Below are 11415 nucleotides of genomic sequence, written 5' to 3' on the forward strand. Positions count from 1 at the left end.
GCGGGGGGTAGAGATGGAGGGCAGAAAGGAGGGCGGAGAGAGAGAGAGAGAGAGAGAGAGAGAGAGAGAGGATAGATGGAAGAGTTGGTGGAAGGAAGCAGAGGTCAGGAGAGGGAGAGGCCCCAGGGAACAGAGAGACGAGGGGATAAAAAGACAAAAATAAAGAGAGGTAGGCGAGTGCTGATCTCACTGTAGGACAGCGCAGCGGTAATTGAAACTTTAGACACAAGAGAGAACTGCAGAAAGACTGGAGTTTTACACGGTGAATTGATGGAATAAAAAGTGGGCTTCAGTGACAAACCAAATCCAGCAGGAGGAACAAATGAACCAAAATGGAGAGAGAGGAGCAAAGTGAGAATAGCTTACATGCTATAGCTATCTTTCTACTGTGCTGTGGGGCCGCCAAAATGCTGCACCTACTGGGAGTCATCAGTGTGGAGGGTGAGTGACAAGTTCTATCGCTGTAATCCAGCACAGTCTGTCTATCAGCCAGTTATGTTGAAAACAGGTTTGATTGGTTCATTCAAAATGTGAACTATGTTGGGCCTAATACTGTGTCAGAAAATCTAAAAATATAAAAGATGACATTTTAAATAACTGACTGTTCGATGCTGTTCAGTGGTTCCGTATTGGCGAATATTCACTTCCTCAACGTTCTGAAGAAATTATTCAGCACTATTTTCATAACTAACATGCCTCCAGGGGAGGGATTAAATTTCTTCCTCTGCTGCGTTTTATAATATAAACCTGCGACCCCCAGCTGTCCAACAAATTCATTAGTTTGTCTGTTGCTGTAACACTCAAGCAGTTGTACATAGACTGATGCAATTATCAAACAAATGATAGCAATAATGATGAAACACACCCAAAAACTGAGGTAAAGAAATGAACAATGACAAAATGTGATTAATAATAAGCACCAACACTTTATTTCCCCCTTTCTGGATCTTTTGGTAAGGCGTACATGTACAAATACAATGATCCAAATGTCATCATTTTTGTTTGCATTAATAAGATATGTTGTACTTTCTGATGATCAGTGTTAATTCCTTGTGTTAATTCTTATCATAACTGTTGTGTTGTGTTGCATTAATGTTTAAAGGTCTGTTAACATACATTGCGTAATGTCCGCTATACCCAAAGAGCCCTGGGAATTAAATATCGCCTTGGGCATCAGTCTGAATTTTCACCTTCACAATGACTGAACTGTCAGAGTGATTAAACAATGGCCTTGGGGCCCTGTTCCTGTGTGTGTGTGTGTGTGTGTGTGTGTGTGTGTGTATTTGCATGCATGTAAACAGGGTAATGATACAGGATGTTTGAAGTTGCTAAGTAATTAACAGCAACAATGCAATAAACTTTTGCTGGGAAACAAAATGAATGTTTGTCATTTCTGCTGATTATCATAGTTGTCTGTAATATGTTGACATTCACAATGACACCACGGTGCCACATATCAGCATCATAATTGACACTTAGATTCAAATTCACATGACTCTTAAACCATGATGGCAGCATTTCTGCGCAGCTATACACACACAAAAATCTGCTGATGTATTAAATAGCTATGGTTGAGACTCAATCTAAAACGGTGAGGTTTAATTTAGCAGCGAGATCGAGCCGTCTTTGCACAGTAAAAATGCCGACCATGACACGTTGCCAGAATGCAGCTGAAGAGGTATTGGTGTAATGAACCTTCACGGAGTAATAACGGTCTTTCTGCACAGATAAAAATGTTTCTATTTCAAGACTGTTGATGTTTCAAAATCTGGGTTGCCAAGGACACAGCGAGCCTTGGACCCTGTGACACTCAATTATAGCAGAACAGGATCTGTGACTGTACCAGCACAGTCAGCCCAGATTTTCTGATGGCAGCGCAATAATCAGATTACTGACGTGGGATTCTGATGTAAGCATTTGTAAATCAGACACTGATACTTCTCTGGACCTGAATGATGCCAATTTAAAAGCTGAAATGTCTGTGGCCCCCATTCGCCATCTGAATGGAAAGCCAGCTCTTAAAAACGCATCAGTCTTCACAGGCCAATGTCTTAATGTGGACACGTGTCTTCTCACAGTCCTCAACATCATTCATGTTATTTTATTATTTATTTATCATTATTAGATTTGTATATGGACAAACCAAGACAGATGAGGGATGGGCAATCATTATTCTGAAATGTCCTTCATAAAACATCTAATTACTTAACCAACAATAATGTTCTTTTTTTTTTTTTTTTTTGGCTGCAGCATTTTAGTACTGCACCTTCTGACATCTTTATCATTTTGTGATTCTTTTATTACTATATGTGATGAATTATGCACCGTTATAACAATATGCGTAATTATTGCATTGTAGTCTGCTTTGGGGAATATGTAAATGCTGGAGAGAGAAAAAGAGGACGGCTCGTTGTTGTACTGTCATGTTCACCTGTCCGTTGTCTCAGAGTCGATGGTTTGTCCTCTCTTTCCTCCCCTACAGCGAGGAGCGTAATGAGTTGGTAATGATATGGCTGATGAAAGAAAGAAAATGGGGCTGTTGGACTGATCTCTCCTCTCTGTACCTCCATCGCTCACTCTCTTCACTCATCTTTCTTGTGATCACAATTTATAGCAATCTGCCTTTCCTAAAACACTTCCGTGTAAGTGAAATATGACGTGTGCCAGTTTTGTTCACTGAGATGATGAATGAGTGCCCATGTGTATTTGTCCAGTTGCTTCTTCTCTGCATCTGCTGTCTTGAAGGTGATCATTGAGTTAATAGTTAATAATAGAGAATAAAAACGTTAATAATAGTTGCCCCCTCCCCACTTGTTTTTGTCTCTGTCGCTTTAGATAAAGCTGATGATGACTTGGAGATGACCATGGTGTGCCACCGACCAGAGGGCCTGGACCAGCTAGAAGCTCAAACTAACTTTAGCAAACGAGAGCTCCAAGTGCTCTATCGCGGCTTCAAGAATGTAAGTGAGCACAAAAGGAAACAAGTTTAAGTTTCCCAAGAGATGTGCATGTATCTTTGATAGGTACAAGATAGATGGAAACAAAAAAACCAAGAGATGGGCTTGACTTTTTTTTTTTTTTAAATTAGGATTGACATTTGAATTTGAATGGACCACACTATGTTTATTTTGTTTTGGAAACAGTCTGTAAAGGTTTTGATTTCACTTGGGGACAGACTACATTACGTGTATTTATCATTATAATGTACATGCATTATTATTAGTGGTGACAGTATGTTTTTCAAGATTCAAGGTTGATTTTTGTAATGTACATGTTTGCACACGAAATGAAATCTGTATTCAGGTCAGGAACAACGTAATAATTAACCCTATAATATCTGTCCCATGTTAAGTATTCTGAGTTCACCACCCCACAGCCTTTGGGAAGAAGCTGCGTGTGAGCCTAGTTGTTCTGGTCTAAATGCTCTGCAGCCTCTTGCCCGAGGGGAGGGGTCCAACGGCCCACGGGCTGAGTTGTCCCCCATGATGCAGGCCGCACTGCTCTGACTGATATACTGTAGCTGTCATCAGTGGAAGGAAGGATGCTGATCTTCTTGGCATCTTTCACAAGCGTCTGCAGCCCCTTCCTGTCGGCTGCAGGGTACTTCCCATTTCATTACACTGTGTTAAGATAACTGCATCATTTGACAACTGCACTTTTTTTTTTTTTTACTTACAATTTAAATATACTTTTTAGGTGTTATGAATGCTAAAAGATAAGAATAGAATCTGTTGTCAGGGACACGTGGATGATGCGCAGTATATTATTTTGGCCGTTCAGCAGCTATATGATTCACCTTGGACAAAATGTCAGAAGCAGCAGAAGCAGACAATGCAGTCTTAAACTAATCCAAAGGAAGAGATAATATCGGTGCTAATTCCTTTATATGTAGCTGTACTCAATATCCATTCTCTCACTGACTGTGATTATTCCTTGAATTAATTTCCTCATGCCACACTCTCCTCCAGTCTCTGTTCACCTCCTGACCGGCCATTGGGAATGAGCCATTTCATTTATTTACACGTTCCCCTCATTTCCTCTTTATTTTTTATTTTTTTTCTTCCTCTCTCTTTCCAGGAGTGTCCAAGTGGTGTTGTAAATGAGGAAACCTTCAAGCAAATATACTCCCAGTTCTTCCCACATGGAGGTACAGAGAGTGTGTGTGTGTGTGTGTGTGTGTGTGTCAATACCTGTCTCTGTATTCTTTCTACCACATCTGCAAACTTTTTCTTCTTCTTCTGCAGATGCCAGCACCTACGCACACTACCTGTTCAATGCATTTGATGCAGCACATAGCGGCTCCATAAAGTTTGAGGTTTCTATTTTCTTGTTTCTGTGCGTTGCAGTTCAGGCCTTGGAGGTGTCTGATCCAAATGACGCTCTTGTCTTCTTCTATTGTCTTAACCACCTCTCCATCTTCGGTTTGTCATTCTGCCGTTGTCTCTCTCTCCATCAGGACTTTGTTACGGCTCTGTCCATCCTGCTGAGGGGCACCGTCACTGAGAAGCTCCAGTGGACGTTTAACCTCTACGACATCAACAGAGATGGGTACATCAACAAAGAGGTGTGTGTTTGGGAAACCTTGTATCGAGCATTTGCAATCATTTTCAATTTTGAACTAATTATACCACAACGTCTCCATCTCTATTCTGTCGCAAAGGAAATGACAGACATTGTCAGAGCGATATATGACATGATGGGGAAGTACACTTATCCTGTCTTGAAAACTGATGCACCCAAACAGCATGTGGATGCCTTCTTTCAGGTAAACAAATCTTTATTCCTTCTATTTAGTGCATCAAATACAAATCCAACAATATATTATATTTTTTTTTTATGTAATGTATATGCATCATCTCACGCCTATGATTGGAAATGTGCATTCTTTTTTAATTGTTGCCTGGAGAATACCTGCTGTTTCGCCAAAACATTGCATTCATTTACAATGAAGTCAATTTATCCGATAAACATTGATGGTTGATCATGGAGGGATGTTTCAGTCAAAAGCATTATACTTATGGAAACGGCTACAATAAAGAAATTATAATTAATAAAATAATTAACGAATAATTAGCACAAATCATCATGAAAAACTAAGAAATGGTTAGTAAGACGGCAGACTGACTGGCTGGTGATCTTTTCAAAATTCAGTGCTAAACAATCACAGCATAGGACAAAGAAGGTCATCTGAAATAAAACGCTGCTAATGTTTAGGTTAGGTGTGCTTACTACAAATTTGTTTCCGATGTTCTGTTTCACAATGCACAGATGGCTTCATACATGCGTGTGTCTTTCCACAGAAAATGGACAAAAACAGAGATGGCGTGGTCACTCTCGATGAATTCATCCTTTCTTGTCAAGAGGTAGCCGTACTTTTCATGGTCTTTCCTCTTAGAAAAATCACAGCCTCCCTTTTACTTTGCTGGCTTTTTTTTTTTTTTTTTTCCCCAAATAACGATGATGAATTGTGGCTGGGCAATACACAAAAAATTTTTTGCTCATGGAGTGCCTCATTTTTCTGCTGTGCAAGTCTCTTGCAAATACTGGCTATTAATTATGGTGTTTTCAGCCCGTTTCACTGTGTTTGTCCATGGAGTGAGATTAAGGACAGTTCTTAATGTCTCCATTTCATGGACTTTCAGTGCCGCCTAGTGGCCGCTCAACGCAATTAACTGATGATTAGACAATCTACCTCTTAATTTCCCATCTTTTTTTTTTGTACAGGATGAAAACATCATGAGGTCTCTGCAGCTCTTTGAAAACGTCATCTAGACAACAAAGAAGAGGGAGACGGCCCTATATGAAGGCACAGATAGTGAGAGAAGAGAAAAGAACAAAGAGTAAAAAAAGGAGGCAGACGGAGAGATGAACATGCACGAGAAAAATCACATAGCTTGCAATTGAAACGAAACAAAGAGCTTGTTGCTTTGTGTGCGACGGTTGCCACAAAACTTCATGGGAGGTGTCTTTCCATAAAAGACCATCACTGGTTTTGGCAAATGTCCATCAGTCCTAAACCCTTCATTTGACCTCTTTGTGAAGCAATCATCTCATCTCTACCTCCCTTGATTGTTGCTGTCGTTATGGTTACCATCATGTCGGACAGTGTGTACTTCATGCCACTGTGTAAATACTGATTCTTTCGCATTTGGTCAAATCCTTTCTGAAATCTGTAAATTGAACCACGGCATCACTCAGAACTTGGATTCCTAAAAGCAGCTTGGCTGTGAAATCAAACGATGCATCTTTCTGCATTGCAGGCTTGAATAAAAGCTTCTTTCATCAAGAGCTTCTGCGTAAAGACGACAAACACGAGCAATATTTCAAAGCATGCAAGTCAGAAGCCTACGGCACATCTAACACATATGTTCCATCAAAAAAAAAAAAAAAACAACTTAGTGGTAACATGATCATCGCCTTGCTCCTAAGAGCTGGTGGGAGGCCGGGTCTGCGTGCTCCGTCTCACAGAGCCACGTCATCTGTTTTCAGACACAGACCTGTAAAGGTGAACGCAACCAGGTTGTGTCATGCGGCAGTTTTCAACAGTCTCCAAAAGCCCTTGTTAGTCCTACCATGTATGTTCCAGTGGTGTCAGTCAGTGTTTCAATGTTGTAATGACTCGACATGTAGATATTTATCTCTTATATTTGTGGCTTCTACTGTGTCAGGAATAGTTTGCGTCCGTCTGTGTGTCTCCGATTCTGACTACCTGTCTTGTCTTTCTGTACAGTTGGATGTAAGGGTAATTATTCTGCCTGGCACTCATTGCTGAGCAGTGTCACTTTCACTGCTGCACAGATGCTAAAGGATACAGGGATGTGCATGCGTCTAAATGTGTGTGTGTGTGTGTGTGTGATGTCTTAATGTAACGTTGTTGTTTTTTTTTTTATGTCTGAATATTCCACTGTTATTTATTTTTGCTTCATCTTGTGGACACAGCAATGAGTCCAGCTGAACTGACCGTGTTTCTGCCACGCAGGAGAGTTTCTGCGTCGATTGTGTCTGTTGAAAATGTCGACTCAGAGAGCGACCAACCTTTCACTGTGAGGGACAGACAGAAGAGGGAGCTAGAAGAGAAGGTTGTTGGAGGAAGGAATACAGTAAGAAAGATGAGAGAATAAGACAGAAGACAAGAGTAAAGACCTTTTCACTGATTCTGAAGGAATGATAGCCATGATTCAAACAAAGAGCCATTGTTTTGAAGATTGAGCAGGACAAAAATAAAGATTTATCAATGATTTGCTGTCATGCCCGCTCACTGTGCCACCAATCGCGTAATGAAAATCTTGGCTGAGATGCGTTAGGCCATCGCAAATGTACCCAGTCACACATCCAGACAGGCTGTCGGACAGAAAGACAAACGGATAGACAGGCACACCGACACACAGACAGCTTACAACTGTTAGGATGAAATAATGTGTGTATTGAAATATTGTATAATATCATTATATTTATCAATAAACTTTTCGAGAAACAAAAATTATTTCATGTCTGCTATATTTTCACTTGTAGCTTTTCTTTTTTTCAGTTATTACTGTTGTGTCTGAAAAGCTTCAGCCATTTTTTATGGCGCGTCATAAAGAACATGAGGAAAGAGGATCACAAAAGCAGTTTATACTGTCATTTACACATTTACAATGAAAGTACAAATAGGCGTTGTACATCTGTGAGTCTATCCTAAAGCACACGCGCCCTCGAATAAAGCATGATAATGTGCATATGAAAAAACTTCACCACCATCACTGGACATGCATCACTCCCTTTATCGCCTGACTTTTAACCACTACTCCCCAATAATCTTGACATTTATTTTTCTTTTATTACTGCTCACAACAGTTGGGTTCCCTTGCTCTCAAATGTTGGCATCATTTCTGGGTGCTAAGATGATTTACCACACCTGTATTTGTACAGGAGGGTGCGGTGATGCATTGCAGTTGGCTGGGGAGCAAACGTGTGAATAAGAGCACCAGAATATTTTAAACAAAATATCTCAGTTTTTTCCTTTATATTTCGATAAAACTTGTTTATTTAAAACTCACTGGCACATTTATATGCAAGTACACTGAGTGTTTGGCTGGTGTTCTCTGCTAAAAGCAAAAAAAAAAAAGACAAAAAACAGCTAACTCTTTCAAAGTGTGGTAAAGGTTGTTTCAGGATCAGGAAAAAAAAAAACACAAAATGTTTAAAGATTGTTGTGTCTCACTGTGGAAAACGAGTTACCTCCCTCAAAGTCTACGGGCTAAATTTCTTTCTCACTCTTATTCTAATAAACCGAATAAGAACAAGCACAACAGGACAATCACAGGTTGACAAGAAATTTTAATGACAAGTTCTCTTTCGGCTCCTCTTTCAATTTGAAAAGTCGCACTGCTCCCAGGTACACAGTTGCAAGATTTAGTCCAAGAAAGTTCAGTTTTTGCTTAAGGACAGGCATCACTCACTCACCATCATTTCAGGTCCAGCTCCACAACCATCCAGTCAAATGGCTGTGGCCCACTCTTTAGGATTTCTGGTCCAACATTTTTTTTTTTTCTCCATTGTATGGATAGAAATAAGTCCCACTGTCCTCACGTAGGCCTAATTGAATTCATTTATCCTCCCAGGAAATAGGCGATGCTTATTGTTGCAACATGGTGTTAGGTCTCTTATTCCCTGTCCTCGGCCCAGGGTTGGAGGTTCTGCAGGGCATACAGGGAGGAGTTATGGGCGCACAGCGGATCCGACACTGCTGATTCGCTGAGGGACTTCTGGAGGGCGGACTGCTGCAGCTGCAGGATGAGCCGGTTGGCCTGCTGACGCTCCGCCTCCCGCTCCTCGGCTGTCTGTCTCCTGGAGGAAAGCGAGGGAGGAATTTCAACGCCAATATATCAATTATGAATGAATAATATAAAAAAAAAAAGCTCTTACATTGGATTAAAGAAAAGCAAAAAGACTATGGAAAATTAAAATCACACAGGCACCATTAAACAGCGGTGGTAAGTTGTGATGATAAAATGAAAGGATTTATATAGAGCGATGCAGAGATTAAAAGATTTGTCTGACGCATGAGAATATTTTTAATAGATCAAAAAATAAATAGAGTTTAAAGTTTTTTTTTACTTTCTATAATACATATTAAAAACTGTATTTAGGAGATTTAAATAGTAATAAGAATAATATTAAGAGGAAGAATTTTGACTGCTGTTCATGTTCGCCCTAAAACATATTTGTCGGGAAGAGATAAAAAGAAAAATCTTGATGAATCCGTATTAAAACATTTTAAAATCTTTTGCTATCTGGGTTTATCCCTTGGTTTTTTGTTCCGGCTCAGTGGGGCCAATAAACAGGAAATTACGCGCGGGGTCATCCACTTAGAGCAAAGTTTGTTTGGACGGGACGCCGAAACGTCTTCATGGACGGAGAAGAAAGCCACATAATCGGTTTTTTCTGTGCTTTGGAGGGTGGAGGTGTGATGGAATGCGGATTTATCTGTAAGAAGTGACGACCTTGACACGAAAGTCTAAATTTCCTACCGACCTCCACTTGGTCCTGCGGTTCTGAAACCAGGTTTTGACTTGTGCGTCGGTCATTTTCAGGCTCTTGGCCAGGGCGGCCCGCTCGGCGCTGGCCAGGTACTTCTGCCGGTGGAAGCGTTTCTCCAGCTCGCAGATCTGGACTCTGGAGAAGGACGTGCGAGGCTTTTTCCGTTTGGGAGGCGTCCGGTTCTGGTACGGATGTCCTATCCGCCGTGTGACGGCGAAGGGCACGAGAGCGGCTGCAGGGAAGAGACACACAACACCGGTGAGTGCAGGGTGAGACTCCTTACAGCACCAAACAGACTAATTCACTTCCCACTCTGTATGGAAATTCACCTCCATACATCACAGATATCTGCCCTGTTTGACAATAATTCCCCATTTAGACTGTGTAGGCCACATGTGAAATATGTGAGATGAAATTAATTGTGAAAGATGAGTCTAGTCAGAGTATTGGAAACAATGCAACTCTAAAAAACAACAACAAAACTCTCATTTTGAAGTTGTTTGTTATTGAACAGATAACATGGACCCCGTTAATTCCAGAGAGGCCAGCGGGCCTGTTGGCCTGTGTCCATTTTCTTTACATTCCGGATTATAGGCCTTTGTTTTATATCTCTTTAATAATAACAGACTGCACAGCTGCCTGTTTGGTTAAATCTTTAAATCACCCTCAAACTATAATTTGCTTTCTCTACTCTCTTTACTTCGTGTTAATGGGGAGAAAATGTGTTGCACCTTTATATTTCTGTAGATTTTTTTTCAAGGTTTTCTTTGTAATTTACTTAACTGATTGAACTATTTGACAGCGCCTTGTTTTTATTTAACCTATTAATAAAGTGCATTGGTCCGTTTCACTACACCATCATGATGCTGTTAGTGTTTGGCTCTAAAAACTGAATCTTGAACACAGCAGCTGGGATTGTACGTTACCCGTTTTACTTTAAGGAAATATTAAAATCCTCCAACACGAGTGAAGTCAGTTGGACATCAGGCGCTTATTAATAGTTTGTGAATGCAGGCCTTGTGCACACAGCGTTGTATGAAATATTTTTGAAGATGTGTTCTGTTACCATCTGCTTCAGTCCATTTAAATTATTAAAGGGGAACGTTTTAGCTGGCTGTCAAAGACAGCTGTTTGTTGTTTTGATGGTCCAGCAGCAGTTACTCAGGTTTTTTAAACATGATGAAATATTAATGAGGGGACACATTATGTCCAACTTCTGGCCTACCTGATATTCTGTCCTTGGCGAACCTGTTTCCTATCCAGGGGAAGCACAGTCCTCCAAACCCCGGCACAGCGCCCTGGACCGGGGCTGGGGGTCCCGGGGCTGCCACGGGTCTGTGTGCCGGGACTCGAATCACTCCCCGGCTGCCCAGACTCCTGCTCTCCCCGTATGAACCCGAGGCCTCCACCGGAGGCATGATGCCGGAGAGGGAGATGGACAGCGCGGTGTAGGAGGGCGCGCTGGCCCCGGTCGGGCTTCCTAAACTGTAATAACCGTCCCCGCTGCTTAAATCTGATCCACTTTGCCTCCCGGCCGTGCGCCCGTTCTCCGGCTCCGTACCGGCTCCCAGGATCTGGTCGATGCCGAAGCTGATGGGCTCGTGATGGGCAGGTTTTGGAGGAGGGCTCGGCGCGCTGGGTGCTTGTTCCATTCCCGCAGCTCTGTCGCAAAAAAAGAAAAAAAGGATGGGGGGGAAAAAAAAAAAAAAGCTGAGCTGGGTGTGTTATTTTTTCAGTGGGATCCGCAGCGGGGTCAAACTGTACCAAAAGTCATCGCCAGTTGTGTCTCCATCGCTGTCCAGCCGCCTTCCCAGAATCCAGCGTGTCCTCGCTGTCTCTAGCAGGCCTCCTTCAGAGGACTGGGTCCTCTTTCCAGGCTGTGCTGGAAGTTTG

The 11415-nt window shown here is 41.6% G+C and overlaps 2 protein-coding genes across 4 annotated transcripts in view; one reads left to right on the forward strand and one right to left on the reverse strand.

The window, feature by feature from the left end:
* kcnip1a (Kv channel interacting protein 1 a) overlaps positions 1–5772 on the forward strand; it is a 34654-nt gene extending 28882 nt beyond the window's left edge. For 2 of the 3 annotated variants that reach the window (XM_029512174.1, XM_029512175.1), the window contains exons 2-8: positions 2836–2960; positions 4078–4147; positions 4245–4315; positions 4457–4564; positions 4661–4765; positions 5301–5363; positions 5725–5772. In XM_029512174.1, the coding sequence (XP_029368034.1) occupies positions 2836–2960; positions 4078–4147; positions 4245–4315; positions 4457–4564; positions 4661–4765; positions 5301–5363; positions 5725–5772 (590 nt within the window). Of the gene's footprint in view, positions 1–332; positions 442–2835; positions 2961–4077; positions 4148–4244; positions 4316–4456; positions 4565–4660; positions 4766–5300; positions 5364–5724 lie in introns of those variants that run through there. The other variant, XM_029512173.1, reaches the window with a different exon arrangement.
* A 2559-nt stretch (positions 5773–8331) lies between these two features.
* Positions 8332–11415, reverse strand: tlx3a (T cell leukemia homeobox 3a). Its single transcript, XM_029512878.1, has 4 exons — positions 11287–11415; positions 10748–11184; positions 9517–9754; positions 8332–8829 (listed from the first exon to the last, which is right to left on the reverse strand). Exons 2-4 carry the CDS (start codon positions 11172–11174, stop codon positions 8646–8648), a joined length of 849 nt encoding a protein of 282 aa, XP_029368738.1. The 5' UTR covers positions 11175–11184; positions 11287–11415; the 3' UTR covers positions 8332–8645.

The sequence above is a fragment of the Echeneis naucrates genome, chromosome 10 (genome assembly GCF_900963305.1).
Source record: "Echeneis naucrates chromosome 10, fEcheNa1.1, whole genome shotgun sequence".
Taxonomy (NCBI): Eukaryota; Metazoa; Chordata; class Actinopteri; order Carangiformes; family Echeneidae; genus Echeneis; species Echeneis naucrates.

Bases quoted from the DNA above. Each gene is read 5' to 3' on its own strand.
- tlx3a (XM_029512878.1), bottom strand. From the start codon at position 11,174: ATGGAACAAGCACCCAGCGCGCCGAGCCCTCCTCCAAAACCTGCCCAT. The intron at 9,755-10,747 runs GTAGGCCAGAAG...TCTTCCCTGCAG, and splicing joins CGCCAAGGACAGAATATCAG to CCGCTCTCGTGCCCTTCGCC. The intron at 8,830-9,516 runs GTCGGTAGGAAA...GCTTTCCTCCAG, and splicing joins AACCGCAGGACCAAGTGGAG to GAGACAGACAGCCGAGGAGC.